The 23341-nt window shown below is 42.7% G+C and overlaps 1 protein-coding gene across 4 annotated transcripts in view; it reads right to left on the reverse strand.

The window, feature by feature from the left end:
- SPIDR (scaffold protein involved in DNA repair) overlaps nucleotides 1–23341 on the reverse strand; it is a 451973-nt gene that overhangs the window by 181861 nt on the left and 246771 nt on the right. For all 4 annotated transcript variants that reach the window (XM_044294548.1, XM_044294549.1, XM_044294546.1 and 1 more), the window contains 2 exons: nucleotides 12466–12670; nucleotides 5895–6154 (listed from right to left, as the gene is read on the reverse strand). In XM_044294548.1, coding sequence (XP_044150483.1) covers nucleotides 5895–6154; nucleotides 12466–12670 — 465 coding nt within the window. The remainder of the gene's footprint in view (nucleotides 1–5894; nucleotides 6155–12465; nucleotides 12671–23341) is intronic.

The raw sequence follows: 23341 nt of genomic DNA on the forward strand, positions 1-23341 counted from the left end.
AGTATTGAATATGCTGAAACCAATGTTAGAATGGGAGGTAGGGGTAAAAAAAAAAAAGAAGAGGACGGACTATTAGTGATGTGTCGTGTGGCATTGGATAAATCGGTTATCCCGAGGTCTGGTGGTGTAATAGAACTAGGTTTCGTTTGGGGCGAGAGAGTGATAACTGGGGAACTAATCATTCACTGGGTGGGGGAAGTCGCATGAAGAGTAATGAGCTAGTCAAGTTCGAGATCAACAGATGTGGAAGAAGATTGGGGAGTGGTGGTTCGTGTTCCAAGATCAGATAGATAAACAGCCGGTGTCACCGCCAGTTCTGTGAGAAGGTCTGACAGACGTTCTTCTCTACCTCTTGTATGACGTTCTTTGTTTTGGTTTCACTTTGTCCTCTCCTTTCCTTCTGCCAGGTGTCACTTATTTAGACTAATCGTCTTCCTTTATATTCCCTCCCATACTGCCTTGCGGTTTATATTACTTCCTGGATGAAGTGTTCACTGCTGGAGGCTGCTGCTGATGTTTGCTCAGATAAGTCTTTTCCTTTATTGTGTTTCCTTGCTGGCTTGATTCTAGGTGACCCTGGCTCCTTCCATATTAAGTGCAGGGAGCCGGTGGTCGTGTCCCCTCACTATTATAGGGTTTTCAGGTGTCACACAGTCTTAGGTACGTGGGCAAGCAATCATCTACCATTGAGACCCTTGCATGTGCATAGCAGTAAGGGAGAGCTCTTAGGGTTTTAAAGGGCTCACCTATATGCTCCTTAGTTTGGGATCAAGCCAGTCGGTCATTTATTTATAAGTTCCAGCTATCTGCAACCTCACCCATGACAGCCGGTGGCGAAAAGGATGTTGGCGGTAGATTAAGAGGAGCACAGTTAGACAGGACTTCATGGCCAAAGAGGTCTAGAGTTATAGTAGGCGGCAGATGAGGATGGGTGGATATCCGAATCGGTGAATTAAGTCTTAAGATGGTCACTCTCAGGATTCTACAGTTATCTTACAAAGATCTGGCTTTGTTTGGCATTGGTCACACTTGTTATTGCAAAGAATATGCACCAACAATTGGTTAACAAATGTCTAAATTTAGTATATAACACAAATAAGTTATGGGACGCTCACCAGAATAGAGCACCAGAATCTCACCAATATAACCAAGGTTATAAAGTATTGCAATCACCATATTAAATTGTGAGCTGCGAGAGCTCCGCAGCTCATTACAAAGGAGGGACAGTGATCATTTTAAGATATTTCTATTTTATGTTATTTTATTGTTATTATATATTGTCACCTTACATTTAAATGTCTAAATTTGCATATTCAGACACAGAGATGGCTGAGGTATATTCCACAGTAGTGGGCGGAGTTTCAGGCGTAGGAGTGCAAAACATGGCCTCAGGTGTAGTGGGCTGGTGATATACATTTGGAATTTTTGGAATAGAGTGGCGTGATGTAGCCTTGTACTTGTCTGGGGGGACTTTATGATTGCGACCAGATGAATGGTGGGTCTTGTGTGGGCCTTGTCTGCTGCTGTGTGTGAAAGTGACCCTGTGTTGGGGTCTGGGGAGGCTGGATGCTGAGGAAATGTTTTTGGCCGTCAGAATATTAGTGGAAGTGGATGTGATATGTTGATGTGATATGTGGGTGCTCGGCAGATCTGGATGGGTTATTGGGTTAGAGGTCAGGGACTACATGTTCTTTGAGCCAGAACTTGACATTATCGGTATTAAAATCTGTCCTCTCTCTTGACAGTTTACCTACTTTTTTGTTAAAAATTTCTTTTTTATATATACAATAAAAATTACATAGTGGGCATGAGTACAATACAATCAGATATGAAAATACATAAGCATGGAGACACTTCCGGCCATGGTAGAATGTTTAGGCTATTTAGGCTACTCAAAGTAGCATAAGCAACATGCGGTCTGACATTGCCCTGTTGAAAAATGGCTCCTGGGACTCTTTGGAGAAATGGCCGGATTAGGCTACTTTCACACTAGCGTTCGGGTGTCCGCTTGTGAGCTCCGTTTGAAGGGGCTCACAAGTGGCCCGAACGCATCCGTCCAGCCCTAATGCATTCTGAGTGGACGTGGATCCGCTCAGAATGCATCAGTCTGGCAGCGTTTGGCCTCCGCTCAGCAAGCGGACACCTGAATGCTGCTTGCAGCGTTCGGGTGTCCGCCTGGCCGTGCGGAGGCAAGCGGATCCGTCCAGACTTACAATGTAAGTCAATGGGGACGGATCCGTTTGAATATGACACACTATGGCTCAATTTTCAAACGGATCCGTCCCCCATTGACTTTCAATGTAAAGTCTGGACGGATCCGTCTGAGGCTACTTTGACACTTAGAATTTGATCCACTCTGAACGTTAGTGTGAAAGTAGCCTTACTGGTTCCACAACCAAATCAATGTAACGCCGAGCTGTTAATGTATCTGAAATGAAGACTGCAGGTGTCTGGCTACCGTACATTATGCTACCCTACACTATCTATATAGAAGTAAGACCGATGTGATGTTCCCTTGGTAAAGGCCTCCTTATGGCAAAGTCCACGTGGTCCCCAGACCAATCTCCGGCTATCATTAGGTCGGGGACAAAAGCAGGACTCATCACTTAAGAGGACAGAGCATGCAAAGGTTTGCACCTCTCACACCTCTGTCATTTCAGTTCATTGTTGTTCTCCCAACCCACTGGGACAGAGCTGACATCTTGGCCTAGGTGCGCAGTGACCTGCCGGAGTGATAAACACCTGCTACTCCCACAATCTACATAACATTATGGCTTGTCCTTCTGGATGTTGCAATTTCAGTGTTAAGAAGTGTGTGTATATATAATCTGTACAGCACATTTTTTGACTATTTTTCATAGAAGTCTTAAGATGGTCACTCTCAGGATTCTACAGTCATCTTACAAATATCTGGCTTTAGTTGGCATTGGTCACACTTGTTAATGCAAAGAATATGCACCAGCAATTGGCTAACAAATGTCTAAATTTGCCTATTTAAAAAATCTCTCTTGTTATCTGGAATATCACCCAAGTTAATGCAATCCTCTGGGACGGGGGGGAAAAAAATCAATCCCTGGGCTCTTACGCTGTCACACAAGAAGGTCTCCGACTAAATAATGTACACTGTGCATCGTTAGCCACTTCCTGCTTGTCCAGCCTTGCTCTTGGATTTACCAGCATTGTGTAGCCATCTTGGATGACAGAAGATCTGCAGCTGAATGAATGAAAGAAGGGCACCTGGAAAGTGTGTTTGTTTCCGAGTTAGGGATCATGCATTGCCTGTCTGGCAGACCGCAAATTGCAGATCCACAAAATGCACATACTGGCCGTGTGCCTGTACTGCGGACAAGAAGAGGACAGGACATGTGGCTACGGAATGGACATATGGATGTGGACAGCACACTGTCTGATGTCCGCTACTTTCGTGGCCCCATTGGATTGGATGTAGACAAAAAATACATTTGTGCGCGTGAGCCCTTAATGTGATATTTCCCTGAACTCAATGGCCGCTGTAAGCAATATTAATTTATGCTAATATATCAATAGGAAAATGAGGCAACTTGCCAGAAAAAAGAAACAAAGCAAGGGCAGCAAGGAATGTTTTCCAGTTTACATAGGCACATTATCATCATTTTTATGTTCTCAAAAAAGTTATTTGCTGAAGATTTATGGTGCATATAATACATTAGTAATACACGTGCACACTAGGTTAAACATGTATATATATGGGAGGTCATAATTGTATAATCTTCCTTCAAGCAAGTAGAAATATGCAAGCTGGAAACACTTTGAAAGGGAACCTGTTACCATGAAGTGCAGGGCAATCTGCAGGCAGCATGTTATAGAGCAGAAGAAGCTGAGCAGAAAAGAGCTTTGAGGGAAAATATTTAGCAAAACTTGTAATTGAAACATTAAACATCTGCTCTTTCTGAACTTATAATTTAAAGTTGTTCTGCTCAGCTCCTCCAGCTCTATATGCTACTTGCAGAATGCCTCTAACGAAGGCACGCCGAAACGCGCGTTGGGGTAGCGTAGCGCCATCCCGGTCCTTTTTAGGCTGAGTCTCCTCTGCATGTTAACCCTCCTTCATTTCTATTACCTGGATGTTTACTGACCCTTCAGTTTTACACCCAATGTGGCTTGCTGCTTTTTTTGTTTCCAACTTGCAGCTTCTTGTCCTATATATTTTTGTTTATGTTTGTATTTAGTTCTCTGCAGTTTACTAGTGACTCACCATTTATTTATATATATATATATATATATATATATATATATATGTGTGTGTGTGATCCGAGGGTAGGTTATTATACCATATACATCCCTGCTGATCCTATGCATTCACGAATCTTTGACCGGTGTGTTCCTCCCAGGGTGGCGCAGTTTTTTCCTTCCCTCCGGCATCACATGCATGTAATTGCAATTTTAATTGTGTTTTGTTACATTATAATAAAATTCTATATTTACATCATTTACCTTTTGGCACTTTGAGCTCCTTTTTCTTTTGTTGTTCTGCCATTGTACTTGGGAGCTTGTGCCGAGTTATCTCTCGGGGGTGCTATTCGTGGACACATTGGGTGGGCACTGCCCCCTCTCACTTTTCGCACCCCTGGGGTCTTTTCTCCTCTCTAATAAACCAAGCCCGATTGCAAATAACAGTCAAATTTTAAAGGTGTTTTCCAAAAGTTTTGGAATGATGATCTATCCTATTTCAACAGTATCTGATGGGTGGTGGTCAGACATCTGGGATCGCAGCCAATCCACTGTTTGAGAAGGGAGCGGCACTCGCAGTAGTGCCACGGCCTTCTCCAGCTTTTCCTAGGTCATGTGATGTCTCATTCTTCGGTCACGTGACCTAGGCGCAGCTCAGCCCGAGTTAAGTGAATGGGGCTGAACGGCAATACCAAGCACAGCTGCTATACAATGTATGGTGCGGTGCAAGGAGGGGGTTGCTTTAATGCGAGTGTCACTGCTTTAAAAAAAAAAAATACTCAGATCTCAGAAACCCCCTTTAACAATTTGGTGTAATGACATGAAATTAATAACACTGGGGGAAGGGGTCCCATAAAAATATTTTGCACACCTAAACTTCAGTGTGAATCCTAATGAAGCGGCAGGACCCATCAATGTGCCTTATTTTATGTTTTGCTTATATTTGATTGGGTATACCAATACTATTACAAGGTATTGTGGTAAAACAGTTATATAAGCATGTAAACACAATGAAGATAATACTAAAAGTGTCCATACACCTTCAATAGCTGTCAGACGAACAACTCCCACATACATGCTCAGCCATGCGTGTATGCTTTTCAATGGGAAGAGAGGAGAGAGCCACTGACACCTTTGGTAGCAGCTCATGGCTTTGAAATACAAAAAGATAGGGTACTGAAATATAATGCACCTGAATCTTCTCTTCCCCAACAGATGTTCCCCATACACTTTAGATTGATGGCTGGCCACATCGAAAACAGTAGGTTTGGCCGACAATGCTCTAATGTGTATGGGGGCTTAAAGTGGGAGCGGTTAAGACACTTTTCGCGGGCCCCATTGAAAATATGACTATTCTTGTCTGCAAAACAGAAAAGAATAGGACATGTTCTATAATGCAGCTTGGACGCACGGATGCGGACAGCACACAGATGACATCTGTGTGTTGTCTGCATTTTTTGTGGCCCCATAGAAATAAATGGGTTTGGATGCGATCCATAAAAAAATTAGGAATGGATGCAGACCAAAGATATGGTTGTGTAAATGCACCTTTACCTACAGGTCAACACCAAAATCAATACAGCAAACGTTTCAACAGTGCAACATGATCACAAGGTTTATAGGCTGATAAAGTTTTGGAGAAAAAAGTAAAACTCATCCTTCATGTTGTTTACTTTTAAACTGACCTGCAATCTGGCCTTTGTGAGTTTGCAGAAGTATCAGCGCTGGTTTTAATGTTTTTCGTCTGTAAAAGAGAGCATGGCGCATCCTTTGATGTAAGATGATATACACGCTGAACAACCACATGTATGTAGGCATCTTTCCAACCAGCGGCCCCCTGGGTCTCCACTAGATCCAGAAGAGAATCATTTACAGTGATGTTTGATGTGAATTCCTTGTCTTGAATACTGACAGGACTTTGAATACGGCTGCTGATACCCGAAACCTGGCAAATCAATTCCAAGTAGATCATTTATGGGATTAGCAGACTTGACAGAAAATAATTATTGATAAAAGCTTCAATATTTTACAAACAGCTTAAAGGGGTTGTGCCAAGTATGAAAAATCCCCTGTCCTCAGAAGATAGCCAAGCACAGCGCCCGTGTATTTCTGGCAGTCTAATAGGGAATGAATGGAGCAGCAGGGCCCATGCTCGGCATGCTGCTTATGAGGATGGGAGCATGGGACCCCCGTTCTCGGGATCATTGGGGGTGCCAGTGGTCAGATCACTACCAGTTAGTTATCCCCTATCCTGGGGATAAGGGGTAACCTTTCATACTTGGCACACCCCCTTTAAAGCCAAATCATCACCCACTTAAAGGGAGTCTGTCACCAATCTGACTGGTTTTGAACCAAATCGCATCGTTTAGTGGGACACAAAGACATGACACAGATGTTACCTGTGTTTAGTTTTTCAGATCCTACAAATCGCCCCAAAAGATCCCAAAAAATTGTTTTTATAATATGCTAATGAGCCACCGCAAGTGCCCAGGGGCGGAGTGTTTGCTGCAAGTGCCCGGGCCTCCCTACCTTACTAGCGCCTAACTCCTGCCCTCAGTGTTCTCCGGCGAGCCCTGCTTCTGTGTGACATCATTTTCCCTGTAGCCCAAATCCCATGTCTTCGCGAATCAATGCCAGGGCCGGGCATGCACAGTGCTCTCCCCTCTGTGGGGATAGGCACAGATATGCAGTGCGCATGCGCTGGTTACTGCTGTCTGCTCGTGCTGTGGCATTTCCGTCAGAATGATTTCACAGTGCCTTGCATATCTCTGGGCACGGCGGTGATGTGTGAAAGTGTGGAATTTTGGCTACAGGGAAAAATGATATCACACAGACACAGGGCTGGCTGGAGAGCACTGAGGGGAGGAGGTAGGCGCAAGCAAAGCAGGGGGGCCCGGGCACTTGCAGCAAACACTCCGCCCTTGGGCATTTGTGATGGCTCATTAGCATATTGTAAAACTACTTTTTTGGGCATTTCTAACATCTGAAAAACTAAACACAGGTAACATCTGTGTCATGTCTTTGTGTCCCACTAAACGATGCAATTGGTTTAAAACTGGTCAGGTTGGTGACAGACTCCCTTTAAACTCATGATAGAGATATTGCTATTATGATAGGAGATTACTTATAATGCGGGAAATGAGTAGCAGAACTGAGGTGGCATACTCATCAGCACTGAGTATTAAAGCAATCCCTGATTTCCTTGCCATTGATCCTTCTTTTTGTCCATGATATGATCTGAGTTTAGACTAGGTGCAAAATTGTGGACTTCACTGATGTGTTGTGTTTGGCAAACCAAAGGTGAAAAATTCATCACATAGGGACATACGACACTGTATGCTTTGGTCCTTGCTTGATGAGGTTCATTGTCAAGAAAATACTGCTGCTCTTCTCACTGGCAGAGAACAGGTCATCCTCTGCGGATATATTTTCTGTTTCAGATTGGTTAGATTTGTAGGGAAACTTTATTACAGACAAACTACTCAATTTAGTTGTGGCTTCATGTACCCATGCACATTAGATGAACCAGTAACGTGTGCATGGGTGGGATTGTTCAGCCTGTAAGTATTCATCCGACAGGTCTAGTCAACTTTATACTTAAATTCTGTATTCAGTATCTCACTTTGTGCACTATGGCTCAGTTCACACTTATGATCAGAGATTGCCAGCCTTTCTGACATTTTTACCATATAATATTACTGCAATTAATACTAATTCTAGATTCCTATTACCAAAAAGCACCAAAAAAGGAACCCTGACAGACTCCATTGGAGTCAATAGGGTTTATTGGGATTCACTGGTATCCAAGAAAAAAAAAAGAAAAAAACAGCATAACTGCGTTTATGGTGCATTTCCTTACAGAAAATAAAGTTACATAAAAGCAGTGTGTTTTTCCTTTGCTGAAATTTATTTTTTTTCTGCACTAAAAACATGTGCCGCATCCTAAGGCTTGTTATACACATTTGAATAGTGTCAGCCAAATCTGGTGATTTTGGCTTGATTGGCCCAACAATTGGCTGCAGAGTAGTCCATTATAAAACTACCTTTACTCACTTCTCCCCGTTGAAAAGGAATAAACTCTTGGCTGAGCATGCAGTACTTTAATCCAAAAATGCTTCGAACAAGAGGTAAGACCCACAGGAGCAAAAAAAATTAAAAACACTGGACCCATGTTATGACAGACACCAATAGCGCCCAATGACCCTACTGACTTAGGCCTCGTTCACACTTCAGTGTTTGGTCAGTGATTTCCATCAGTGATTTGTGAGCCAAAACCAGAAGTGGAGCCTCCACAGACATGAGGTAGAAGAGAAAGATCTGCTCCTGTTCTGTGTTTAGAGTTGCACCTGGTTTTGGCTCACAAATCACTGATGGAAATCACTGACTAAACACTGAAGTGTGAACGAGGCCTTAGGCTACATTCACACGTCAGTATTTTTCTATAATCCGAATTTCGGTCCGTTTTTTGCGGATCCGTTGTTCCTGAAAATGTTTCCGTATGTCATCCGTTTTTTGCGGATCCGCAAAAAACGGAAACATGTATACATTTCAATAATCAAATAAAGTTGTTTGGATTTCTTTGAAAAAAAATTAAAAATAAAAATAAAATAAATATTTGCTATGTGTTTCCAGGAACGGATTCCGCAAAAAACGGAAGACATACGGAATGACATCCGAATGTCTTCCGTTTTTTGCGGAACCATTGACTTTGCATTGTACCAGGAACATAATAGGACATGTTTTATATTTAAACGGACATGCGGAACGGAACAACGGAAACGGACAGCACACATTGTGCTGTCCGATTTTTTCCAGGACCCATTGAAAATGAATGGGTCCTGATCTGGTCCGCAAAAAACGGACGTGTGAATGGACCCTTATGATGGACCCATCTGGTTTCTGTCATGCTGTCTGTCAGGGACATAGCTAGAAAAGCCTGGGCCCCAAAGCAAGATTCTGAATGGGGCACCGCCCACCCAATCAACTTCCAGCAACCCCCCTCTCACGGCGCATCAAGACTGCCCACACTCACCATACAAGTCCCCATACACTTAGTTTTTATGCCTCCTTAGTGTCGCCCAGTCGAATTTCCCATTAGTCCCCCACACAGTAGAATGCCCTCTTAGTGTCCCCACACAGTAGAATGCCCCCTTAGTGTCCCCACACAGTAGAATGCCCCCTTAGTGTCCCCACACAGTAGAATGCCCCCTTAGTGTCCTCACAGAGTAGAATGCCCCCTTAGTGTCCCCACACAGTAGAATGCCCCCTTAGTGTCCCACACAGTAGAATGCCCCTTAGTGCCCAAAGATAGAAGAATGCCATTAACCCCATCACACACTAGTTATGCCTCTTTAATGCTCCCAACACAATAGTTATGGCCCCTTAGTGCCCCCACACAATAGTTATGCCCCTTTAGTGCCCCCACACAGTAGTTATGCCTCCTTAGTACCCCTCACAGTAGTGCTCCCTCTTAGTGCCCCCCTTACATTAGTGAAGCCCATCTGGTGTAAATAAAAAATAAAATAAAAAAAACTGTAATAGTCACCTAGTCCTGTTCCCCTAATAAATGGAGCACATCCTGCTCTTCCTGCAACACAGTGAGATCATCATGCCTGCTGAGCGGAGGAGCACACAGGCTGAGGACAGGCTGGGGAATGATCCTTAGCCCATGCACTTTTTAACATAGCCCAGCAGGCTAGATAATGTCACTGCATCGAGCCTGCTCGGGAGAGCACAGGCCAGGGAATGAGGCTTGGGCCGTAATGAATGACAGACATCCGTTATGGCCTAGGCCTCACCTATCAGTGCACATACACAGTAACTAGAATTTTTTGTGATTGTGTACTAGCAGGCCCGGACACCCCTGCCAATGCGGGCCCTGTAGCAGCCAGTACAAGAGTTGTTCCGCCCATGCTGTCTGTCATTTCAACAGGAAGAATAATGCAGCATGCCATGCTGTTTTTCCTCATCAAATAAGACAAATGTGACTAACAGAACCTTTGACAAAAATGTGAACAGAGCTTGACCAAATTACACTGATATTTTCAAATATCCAATTACATGTATGGATTTCATGGGTCACTGCCCCAATTGATATAGCTACTAGAGCTTTAAAAATAGTTTCCTAGCAAAGGATTTAAACTTATATATATATATCTTTATATTCTCTAAAGCAACAAGAGAACAAAAAAAAAAAGGGAGATTTAATGTGTTACTGAACTTTCAAAAAAACTTTTAATATGTTAGAGACATATCAGTAATCGTGGAGGTCTAAGTACTGAGACCCCCCGCTGATCACTAGAATGAGGAGAGACTAGCGCTCACATAGCGCACTCTGCTAGCTGCAGAAGACGGAGTCTATGGGCCTGTCTCAATTCCGTCTCTGGCAGCAAGGAGAGACAGCGCGCTATGTGAGGCTTCTTTCTCCTCATTCTAGAGATTGGCGGGGTCTTAGAACTTAGACATCCATCGCACCGATCAAAACCTTTGGTGGTTGATATAGCGCTATGACATCAGCAACACTAACAATGTTGCCATGAAATGTTTTATGCTACATAGTTATCTATGTGTTGCGTTAGGCTATTTCTTATGACGTTTGTGGGGAATTTATTAAGACTGGTATTTTGTACACTCGTCTCCATCAAGAAATGCTCTGGGGTAAGCAATGACAAATATAATATTATTATTACATATTAAAACATTTGCCATATGTCCTCGCAATTCATGCATCACAAAAGCAAATTAATGCTAGCTCATTTGGCTACAGTTTACGCCAGTGTAAATGATACAAATACTTTGGGCTGTGAGAGAGTTCACATCTCAGTTTCATTTTCCGTTCTTTGGATCCATCAGAAGAACAGAAAAAAAAAATGGATCCTGTAAAAAAATGTAATAATTATAATAACAATGAAACGGATCCTGTTGCACATTTGGCTTCTGTTTGAGCCATTTCTGTCAAAGATCGGTTATTTTAGACGGATTTTAGATTTCTGTCTAGAAAAAAAAAATTACTCTCAGACAGAAATGGCAAGAGGATCTTTTTTTAAAAAATTTTTTTTACAGGATTTTATATATTTTTTAAAAGGATCCGTTTATTTTCAGGATCAGTTTTTTTTTTTTTTTACAGGATCTATTTCACCCTCCCTGCCTTCCCCATTGTGCTATGCACAGTGCTGAACAAGCGCTGTGTATAGAGATCAGAAAGCAGTAATACCACCTCCTGCTCCGATCCCAGCAGTTATGTCATCACGAGTGGCTGGGAGTCTGCTAAAATAAAAAGTACATAAAAATAAAACCCCATGTATCACCAAAAAAAAGGCACAAAAATGATTTTTCTGAGATTTTAATACTGATGACTATCTTCAGGATAGGTCATCAGTATCTAATCAGTGGGGGTCAGACACCCGTCAATCAGCTGTCTGAGCGCCACAGCCTTCCTCACTTGAACAAGCACAGCACCATACATTTGATAGCAGTTATGCTTGGTATCGCGCTCAGCCCTATTCACTTCAATGGGGCTGAGCTGCACCTAGGCCACATGATCGATGAACATGTTGTCACTGGCCTAGTAAAATCTGAGAGAAGGCTGCGGCGCTACCGTGAGCTTGGATACCTTCTCAAACAGCTGATCAGTGGGGGTCCCTGTTGTCGGACCCCCACTGATCATATACTGATGATTGGATAGGTCATCAATATTAAAATATTGGCAAACCCCTTTCAAAGACCCATGAACTAAAAAAACGAAAAATGCACCTGGTCAGGAAGGGGGTAAATGGTCTTGAACAGCTTAAAGGGATTAAGGGGTTGTCTGCTGTAATAAAAAAAGCTAATGGCCAGCAGGACTGTGTTAAAAAAAAAAAAAATTATATATATATTTTATTAAAACTCCTTTTTAAGCACCATCCATTCCAGCAGCATGGCTCCTGGCAATCCTTGTTAGACGAGAAATACCTGTGACGTGCCGTTCTTGCACAAATGACCACTGAGGCCTTCAACTGGTTGCAGTGGTCTGGTGAACAAGAACGGGTCCCCATTAGTGGGTAAAAAAAAAATTAATTCTTTTTTTAAACACAGTCATGTTGGTCATTGGTTCCCAATTTGGCCGGACAACCTGTGTGCTAAAGGAATAGGGCATCGATATTAAATTGGCATAGAGCCGCCAAATTTTGGCACATCAACAGAAAACCCCTTTAATTCTTGCAACATACCAATTTATTAGTCTGTTTTATGTAATACACAAGTCTGAGTGAAACATACCTGCTGTTTGTCAAAACAGACACCAAGTTTGCCAAAATCCATTCTCAAAGTTAAAGATAAAGGTACCAGTTGTTTTTTCACAGCCATCATACTTGAACAGTGTGCTTTACTTTCCATGCCCTCCACTGGGTTTGTTATAATCCTTTGACTGAAACATGTGTTTATAACGACTGATGTATTCTGGCCCTGGGGATTAAGCTTTTGCCTGAAAGATAGAGGGTGATCGAGAGGTTAATAAAGGCAGTAATATGACCCTTAGGCTGGATTCATATCACAATTTTTTTTCCGTTATTAGGCTCCGTTACAGGAGCAGAACAACGGAAATAACAGACGTGCCGGACAGAGCACATAAATTGACTTTAATGGAGTCTGTTCAGTTTTAGTTAAAAAAAAATATATATATATAAAAGTATTTCAAACAAACAAAAAAAAAAGTCCTGCATGCAGGACTTTTTCATGGAATCTACAACAGAAGCCCCAAAGGCAGATGTTAATTTTACAGCATTGCCTGTTGAGTATCATGAGGTTTTTCCAAAAACTGCATTCATATATTATAAAAATTGTTATATCCTTTTCCATTTCCAATTGCAAAACAGATCACATGAACAGGTCTATTGTATTCTTTAAATGTCCCACTTTAATTATATATATATATATATATATATATATATATATATATATATTTATAATGTAATGCTTCAAGAAAGAGTCTACCTGCAATAAAGATCTCAAAACTTTAACTCTTTGGATCGTGGTTGGTATATTGTGCCGTCGGAAATCTACTGTTCAAGTAATTTTGCATCTCCTTGGAGACTCCAGGCATCTCCGATAGGAAGACCTTCGTCCGTGGCTGCAGACCAACCAACTGTGCACAAGCAGCCCTGAACGCATCCGTCCAGCCCTAATGCATTCTGAGTGGACGCAGATCCGCTCAGAATGCATCAGTCTGGCAGCGTTTGGCCTCCGCTCCGCTCAGCAAGCGGACACCTGAACGCTGCTTGCAGCGTTCGGGTGTCCGCCTGGCCGTGCGGAGGCAAACGGATCCGTCCAGACTTACAATGTAAGTCAATGGGGATGGATGCGTTTGAATTTGACACTATATGGCTCAATTTTCAACTGAACCGTCCCCCATTGACTTTCAATGTAAAGTCTGGACGGATCCGTCTGAAGCTACTTTCACACTTAGAATTTTTTCTACAAAATAATGCAGACGGATCCATTCTGAATGCAAGTGTGAAAGTAGCCTTAAACAGCAGAAACAAAGCCTGTGGATACATTTTTTTCAAGAAAGAGTATGGTAGACAGCACTGGATATTAAACACTTGAGATCTTGGCATAGCTTTTGAGCTTTTTTGCTACACAGTCTTAGGCCTCTTTCACACTACAGTTTTTTGCGTTCCGTATACGGTCCGTTTTTTGCGTTCCGTATACGGTCCGTATACGGAACCATTCATTTCAATGGTTCCGCAAAAAAACGGAATGTGTTCCGTATGCATTCCGTTTCCGTATTTCCGTTTTTCCGTTCCGTTGAAAAGATAGAACATGTCCTATATTTGGCCGCAAATCACAGTCCGTGGCTCCATTCAAGTCAATGGGTCCGCAAAAAAAACGGAACACATACGGAAATGCATCCGTATGTCTTCCGTTTCCGTTCCGTTTTTTGCGGAACCATCTATTGAAAATGTTATGCCCAGCCCAATTTTTAATATGAAATTACTGTATACTGTATTTGCCATACGGAAAAACGGAACGGAACGGAAACGGAACCACAACGGAAGCAAAAAACGGAACAACGGATCCGTGAAAAACGGAACGCAAAACACTGAATTCAACATACTGTAGTGTGAAAGAGGCCTTAGTAGGGTCCTTTTACACCGGCCAATAGTGTGCAGTGAGAAGGAATGAACGTTCATAGAAACTCCATTTTCATGTGGCAATGATCACTGCTGTATAGAGATGAATGACCATTAATATGATTGTTCACCCCAATACAGTTTCATTACTTAATTAAAAGCACATCCCTGTTTACATAGGGTGACATGCTCTGCTGCGTAGATGTTAAAATCAGATGGCAAATGAGTGCTAGCTTGCTTGTCGACTGGTGCTCAAGGGGACTGTGGTGCCTGCTAGCGTGACTAGCAGCTAGGGCTGCAGCTAACGACTATTCGAATAATCGATTAGTTGTCGATAATTTCATCGATTAATCGGGAAAAAACACCAAAATTACAAAAAAAGGGGGTTTATATGATTTTACTTGAAAAATTATGTTAAAAGGCCATATTAAAACAAATTGTGAATGGCACTGTTATAGAGGGGTTCTGTGGATGGCACTGTTATGGAGGGGTTCTGTGGATGGCACTATTATGGGGGATCTGTGGATGGCACTATTATGGGGGGATCTGTGGATGGCACTGTTATGGAGGGGTTCTGTGGATGGCACTATTATGGGGGATCTGTGGATGGCACTATTATGGGGGGGATCTGTGGATGGCACTGTTATGGGGAGGGAGATCTGTGCACTGTTATGTGGCGAGGGATCTGTGGATGGCACTGTAATGGGGAGGGGGATCTGTGGATGGCACTGTTATGGGGAGGGGGATCTGTGGATGGCACTGTTATGGGGAGGGGGATCTGTGGATGGCACTGTTATGGGGAGGGGGATCTGTGGATGACTATGCTATGGTGGATCTATGTATGACACTATATAGTATATTATGTTATATGTGTCATCCACAGATCCCCCTCCCCACAACAGTGCCATACACAGATCCCCTCCATAACAGTGCCATCCACAGATCCCTCTCCCCATAACAGTGCCATCCACAGATCCCCCTCCCCATAACAGTGCCATACACAGAGCCCCCTCCCCATAACAGCCCTGGCCCCGCCGCTCACAGCAGTATTCCTTAACCGGCAGTAACTTTTACTTTAAATTACTGCATCTTCTTTTACCTTACAATGAAGCTCCAGTAACAGGCGGCGGCGTAACGTCACTTACTCACGTGACGCGCATGCTCCACCTACTTTATGAATGAAGCAGGCGGAGCATGCTCGTCACGTGAGTAAGTGACATTATGACGCCGCCCGCTCTGTCTGTTACTGGAGCTTCATTGTAAGGTAATAAAGATGCGGTGATCTAAAGTTCAAGGACCCGCAGGCATAGCGCCTGACCGCCCACATAGCAACGAATCGGCCGATTATTCGATAACGGGATTCTCTCACAACGAATCCCGTTATCGAATATTATCGATGACGTCGATTAATCGTTGCAGCCCTACTAGCAGCACAGGCAATTAGGATGCTGTAATCCGCCCCTTGAACATGCTCCAAAGGCTGCTAATGATTCAATAGTAGTCTTGGTCTGAACAGGAGCAGCATACGAGGTGGCTGGGAAGGGAAGCCACTGTGAGAGGAGAAAGGAAGTGACTGGGGATGGGAGCTATTGTAAATATGCATGAGTCTATGTGCACAAGCTCCTGCAATCCCAGCCACCAGAAAGACCAGCTTTTTTTTATGTTAGTGAGGAAGCACGGCCACTGCTGCTGCATTGCAGCGGTGGCTGTAACCCCTAGAGACAAGCAGTGTATAAAGAGACGCAAAAGTCAATTAAGCGAGGACAGGAGACATTCCTTAAAAACTAAAGTAATTTGGTAAATTACTTATATTACCATTTTACACATAATAGATGTCACATGCAGAGGTGAGACAACTTCCTTTATTGGCAGCCAGCTGAAGCTTTAAAGGGCTTCTGTCACCCCACTAAAGTGATTTTTTTTTTTTGGGCTGGTGAAATTAGTTATATTGCGATATATCACAATATAATTCTGTCACTTACTTTGATCCAGCAGTTTCTTCCAAAAACGAAGTTTTATCATATGTAAATTAGGTCTCTAACAGCAAGTAGGGCGGCTACTTGCTGCTAGCTGCTGCAGAAATCCGCCCCCTCGCCGTGTTGATTGACAGGGCCAGCCGGGATCTCCTCCTCCGGCCAGCCCTGTCGGCATTTCAAAAATCGCGCGCCTCTGTGGGTTCGGCGCAGGCGCTGTGAGATGAGGAGGCTCGTCTCCTCAGCACTCCCTCAGTGCGCCTGCGCCGATGACGTCTTCTATTTCGGTGATGTCATCGGCGCAGGCGCACTGAGGGAGTGCTGAGGAGACGAGCCTCCTCATCTCAGAGCGCCTGCGCCGAACCCACCGAGGCGCGCGATTTTTGAAATGCCGACAGGGCTGGCCGGAGGAGGAGATCCCGGCTGGCCCTGTCAATCAACACGGCGAGGGGGCGGATTTCTGCAGCAGCTAGCAGCAAGTAGCCGCCCTACTTGCTGTTAGAGACCTAATTTACATATGATAAAACTTCGTTTTTGGAAGAAACTGCTGGATCAAAGTAAGTGACAGAATTATATTGTGATATATCGCAATATAACTAATTTCACCAGCCCAAAAAAAAAAAAACACTTTAGTGGGGTGACAGAAGCCCTTTAACTCTATGTATATCTATATCAAGCTTCTTTCAGAAAGGAATGGCGGTAAAGGTTCATTGCAAGCGATAATTTCCAGGGATTCCTCTATGGTAATAAGGTTAAAGGATAACGGTCACACTTAGACCCTAATTTCAATTTTCATATATGTAGTTACTAATAACATAATCTCCAGAATCAGTTACTATTAGACTGACTTACCCCATATTTAATAAGATTCAGCCCTTAGCAACCAGTCTGCATAAAACTGCAATTTCACTATTCAGTTAAGATGGCCGCCACTGCCCTCACCCTGAGGCTAATACCGCCTGCCCTCACTAGCCAGTAACAATAGCCCCCCAGAAGTGTCAGTAACAGAGCCCTCCCCCCCTAAAGGGTTAATCTCCTGCAGCACAAAGGGGTTCTCTTACCACATGTTGCTTTCATTTATACACTGAGCAGACGGCAGATCTCCCTTCCCTGGTCTGCGCTGCTTTGGCTCTGCATTGTCCCAGTCTGCTGGGAGTGAGGGAGCGTCTGCCAAGCGCAGGGACAGGGAGAAGTGCACACAGCCCAGGCACTGTTATCAGCTGCCGGGGAGGACCTGGCTTTAATCATTTACTTACAGTCCCTGGCTGTCAGTAATCTGACCTTGCACGCTCCTTCAACACAGAGGACGGAACATGCCTAGCAACCTGATTTTAAGCACATGTAAAAAGAGGCAGTAGAGGGAACAAAACTGTGGAATTAAGGGGTAATTGAATACACAGTGAAAAGTTGAAATAGGGCCACCAAGGTGATATTAATCACCACAATCCAATACTCCAAACAAAAAAAAAGATGACAGTTATACTTTAAAGATCATTGCTCTAGCTATGGCCTTAGCTATCGCTCCTCCCCATACTGTGGAGGAGATCGCTGCATGTAAATGCAGTGGTCTCCTTCACTGACGAGCAGGCGTCAGGGATATGACTGCTGAGGCCAGTGAATGGCTGCAATGGTAACATGGTGTGTATGGGATGTTACTGCTGCAGACATTAAAACAAATATGGGTGGGGAAGATCAAAGTGCCACGGAAGAAAAGTGTTGAATATGGTTCTTTTTGATAGGCTCTTTTTGTTAATTTATGAAATTTACTGCTGCTGTCCCAGTTTATATTTAAATCAGACAACTCTTTTAAAGGGAATCTGTCACCAGGTCTATGATGCTCTAACTGAGGGAAGTAGTGACAGATAACCAAATATAGTGCTGTCACTCAATTTCTTGTAGTAGTTTCCATAAATGTACAGTTTATTAGGGTCAGCATCAGCCAAGCCAAGACTCACCATTATTCAAGAGCTGTCCATTTCCCTCACCCACAACTGATAGGCAGCCTTCTCCCTATGCACAGTAGTATGGAGAATGCTATCAATCACGCATGGGAGGGTGGGATGATCTGATGATGGCGTGGGAGCCTGATGATCATGAATAGGCCTCCAGGCGCACATGGTGCTCAGCTCGAATTGCTCCTAATCTGTGATTTTATGGAAACTACTACATAATAAAAAGTGACACGCCGCTAAAATCAGGGTGTTTGACACTACTCTATACTGCCCTCAGATAAGCCGAAACCTGGTGACAAATTTCCTTTAAAAATGCTTCTGGAAATAATTTACATATAAAAGTCATTCCTTAATAGAACCACTTGGAAAATATAGATGCCCAGGAGAAGAACCTGCTGTCTGTTCCTGCTCCAACGTATGATTTAAATATAAAAAAAAAAGTTAAAGGTGTATTCTGCTTGGCTATCTCCAGAACTCCCATAGAAATGAATTAAAGTGTTACCCTATGGCAGGGATGCTCAACCTGCAGCCCTCCAGCTGTAGGCTGTGCATGCATACTGGGAATTGTAGTTTTGCAACAGCTGGAGGGCCACAGGTTGGGAATCATTCATCGAGATCCAACCTCCCCGAACCAAAACACAATTGCATAACTGTTTGCAGTGCACAAACTGGCATTTGACTCAAACGATAGCGGGGGCACCACCAATTAGCTGAATGAATGACCTTTGTAATCAAACTGGCCAAAAAATTGCATGAGTTTACAATCCATACAGCAAAATTGAAGATGACTTGAACAGGCAGCTGGATGTTTTCCTTGTCTTACAATAAAAATATAGTAAACAATGCAAACAGTTGGAAGCCATTATCCTGTTTATTTTGCTTGCAGCTATTAAATGCAAGAAAGGAATGTTACTGAGCACAGAGCAATCCCGCTGTCTCCTGCTTCTGCCTGATTTCTATGATATTTAAACAGCTAGTCATCAAAAACAAAACTGCAGCTATGGCATATATTGTTTTCTTACATTTACATTAAAGCATTGATTTCTAACAAACTGGAATTGTTTTCATATCTTAAAGACATGAACACATGTGACTGAAAGGCTGCAGATTTGCCATTGCAAATTTTCATGTGTTGTTAAGTACCAGCAAAGTAAATGAGGTTTTAACAATTCTCAATCGTTGTGTGCTGCCAAAAAAATCTACAGCGGAAATCGACCTATGGTGTGGATTTTAAAGGGCATCTGTCAGCAGATTTGTACTTATGAAACTGGCTGACCTGTTACATGTGTGCTTGGCAGCTGAAGGCATCTATGTTGGTCCCATGTTCAAATGTGTTCGCATTGCTCAGAAAATTAAAATTGTAACATATGTCAATGAGCCTCTAGGAGCAACGGCGGCGTTACTGTTAGGCCTCTTCCACACGAGCGTGACGGATTAGGTCCGGATGCGTTCAGTGAAACTCGCACCATTTTGCAAGCAAGTTCCGTCAGTTTTGTCTGTGATTGCTTTCAGTTGTTCAGTTTTTTCCACGCGGGTGCAATGCGTTTTGATGCGTTTTTTAATGCGCGTGATAAAAAACTGAAGATTTACAAACAACCTCTCTTAGCAACCATCAGTATAAAAAGCATCGCACCTGCACTTGCTTCCGGGTGCAATGCGTTTTCACTGAAGCCCCATTCACTTCTATGGGCCAGGGCTGCGTGAAAAACGCAGAATATAGAACATGCTGCGTTTTTCACGCAACGCAGAATTGATGCATGAAAAAAAAAACGCTCATGTACACAGACCCATTGAAATGAATGGGTCTGGATTCAGTGTGGGTACTATGCATTCACGTCGCGGAAAACTTGCTCGCTTGAAAGGGGCCTTACTAGGAGAGGTCAGCGCTTTATGCAACTTTCAGGTTCTCTCCACAGGGCCAGGCAGTGAAAATGTGACTGCCCTTACCTGGTCCTGTCAATCAAAGTGCAGAGGGTGTGGCAGTTGCACAAACAACTGTGCCTCTAGGAGTAATGGCAACGCCTCCATTGCTCCTAGAGGCTCATTTGCATATCATTTTACTCAGCAATGTGGGAACACATGATCATGGGACCAACACAGATGCCTTCAGCAGCCAAGCGCGCATACAACAGATCAGCCAGTTTTATAGGTAAAAATATGCCGACAGATGCCCTTTAAATCTGCAGCATGTCAATTTATACTGCAGGTTTCACCCAAGCTGAAACGCTGCAGCTTTTCAGCAGTTAAGAAAACAACTGCATTCCATTATATATTAAAGAGAACTAATATCCTAACAGCAGAAAAGATATTATGAAAATTAAAAAATTAAGGGTGAAATTAGATAATAATACTATGAAATAAGTACGTAATTTTTTTTGCTTTTTGTCCAAAAAAAGCAGAGACAGACAGTAGATACAATCAGGCTGCCAAAAAGTAATTATACACATGTTTACAATGGAAGTGTTCTGATCACTGCCATATGCAAGTTGATATAAAACTATTTCATTGCCATAATTACAGTAACAGATTGGTTTAAATGATCGTTTGTATCTTACAAATAATGAGCCCTTGAATAAAGCATAACGTTTCTGCTGTCACTACAAATAAAGGTCTAATATAAGTCTTATTTAATATGATACTGAAGACGCCTGCAGTGTAAGATCAGGTAAACAGTGGATCCCACATTGACTAAGGCTACATTCACACCAGCATTTTTGCTGGATCCGGCAGGGTCAGCAAAATCGCTTCCATTACTAATAATACAACCATGTACATCCATTATGAACGGATCCGGTTGTATTATCTTTAAAATAGCAATGACGGATCCGCCATGAACTCCATTGCAAGTCGATAGGGGATAGATCCATTTTCTATTGTGTCAAGAGTTAAATGGATCAGTCCCCATTGACTTCCAACGTAGGTCATGACTGATCCTTCTTGCTCCGCATACCACGATGGAAAGATCTGGTACGGGAAAGCAACCAAATGGAACGGGATGCTTTTTGGAGCATTCCGTTCTGTTCAGTTACGTTTTGTCCCCATTGACAATGAATGGGATCAAAACAAAAGAGTTTTTCTCCATTATGACAGATCTCAATACAGGAAAAAAGAAACGCTAGTGTGAAAGTAGCCTAATGCAAATACTGTGTCATTTTTGCACCAAAAATAACTGCATGCGGCACTATTCTTGCTGTCACAAGTAGTAGCGCTAAATCAGAGCGTCTGACATAGACGTGAAAAAGATAAATTGCATAATGCTATGAAAACTTAAAGGGGTTGTCCCTTGGAAAATATTCTGTATTTTTCAAACCAGCACCTGAATTTGAATACTTTACACTTGTAATTGAATGTAGTTAAAGACTCAGTATAACCACTGAATTATTCAAATAAATGTATCTACCGTATTTTTGGGTCATCTGTCAGGAGGAGAGTCGGAATGGGGTCCCCATGCACATTAGACTGTCAGCTGAACTTACACCTAATGTGTATTGGGGCCTTAATCAACATAGCTGAAGTCTCTGCGAGTTCTCCCTCAGTGACCCACCCGACTACCCTACATCTGCCCTGTCTCCTCCCATAAATGATGGCAACAGATATATATGCCTGTTTAAAAACGATTCTACATGTACCCTTTCTAGTTAGATGCTACCGAGGTGCAAAGTTTGCGAACCCTTTAGAATTTTTTTTCCTGCATAAATTTAACCTAAAACTTCATCAGGTTTTCACACAAGCACTAAATGTAGATAAAGATAAATCTAACAAATGAATGAAAAATATTAGGCACGGTCATTTATCAATGAAAATACAGTAATTGCATATAACATCTGCTAGTGGTAAAAGTACATGAACCTCTAGGATTACCAGATACTTTAAATGTAAAATTAGAGTAAAGTGTTTTCAATCAATGTGGGATGACAATGAAGATCTATCAATGTCTGATCTTCACAACACATACAGTTGCAAGAAAAAGTATGTGAACTCTTGAATGATATGGATTTCTGCACAAATTGGTCATAAAAAGTGATCTGATCTTCATCTAAGTCACAACAATAGACAATCACAGTCTGATTAAACTAATAACACACAAATAATTAAATGTTACCATGTTTTTATTGAACACACCATGTAAACATTCACAGAGCAGGTGGAAAGAGTACGTGAACCCCTAGACTAATGAAATCTCCAAGAACTAGGTTTCAGCCAACTGGAATCCAATCCATGAGATGAGATTGGAGGTGTTGGTTACAGCTGCCCTGCCCTATAAAAAACACACACCAGTTCTGGGTTTGCTTTTCACAAGAAGCATTGCCTGACGTGAATGATGCCTTGCACAAAAGAGCTCTCAGAAGACCTACGATTAGGAATTGTTGACTTGCATAAAGCGTTATAAAAGTATCTCCAAAAGCCTTGCTGTTCATCAGTCCACGGTAAGACAAATTGTCTATAAATTGAGAAAGTTCAGCACTGCTGCTACTCTCCCTAGGAGTGGCCATCCTGTAAAGATGACTACAAGAGCACAGCGCAGACTGCTCAATGAGGTGAAGAAGAATCCTAGAGTGTCAGCTAAAGACTTACAAAAGTCTCTGGCATCTGCTAACATCCCTGTTAGCGAATCTACGATACATAAAACACTAAACAAGAATGGATTTCATGGGAGTATACCACAAAGGAAGCCACTGCTGTCCAAAAAAAACCATTGCTGCATGTTTACAGTTTGCACAAGAGCACCTGGATATTCCACAGCAGTACTGGCAAAATATTCTGTGAACAGATGAAACCAAAAGTTAAGTTGTTTGGAAGAAACACACAACACTATGTGTGGAGAAAAAGAGGCACAGCACACCAACATCGAAACCTTATCCCAAATATGAAGTATGGTGGTGGAGGCATCATGGTTTGGGGCTGCTTTGCTGCGTCAAGGCCTGGACGAATTGCTATCATTGAAGGAAAAATTAATTCCCAAGTTTATCAAGACATTTTGCCAGAGAACGTAAGGCCATCGGTCCACCAGCTGAAGCTCAACAGAAGATGGGTGTTGCATCAGGACAACGATCCAAAGCATAGAAGTAAATCAACAACAGAATGGCTTAAACAGAAG

The sequence above is a fragment of the Bufo gargarizans genome, chromosome 5 (genome assembly GCF_014858855.1).
Source record: "Bufo gargarizans isolate SCDJY-AF-19 chromosome 5, ASM1485885v1, whole genome shotgun sequence".
NCBI lineage: Eukaryota > Metazoa > Chordata > Amphibia > Anura > Bufonidae > Bufo > Bufo gargarizans.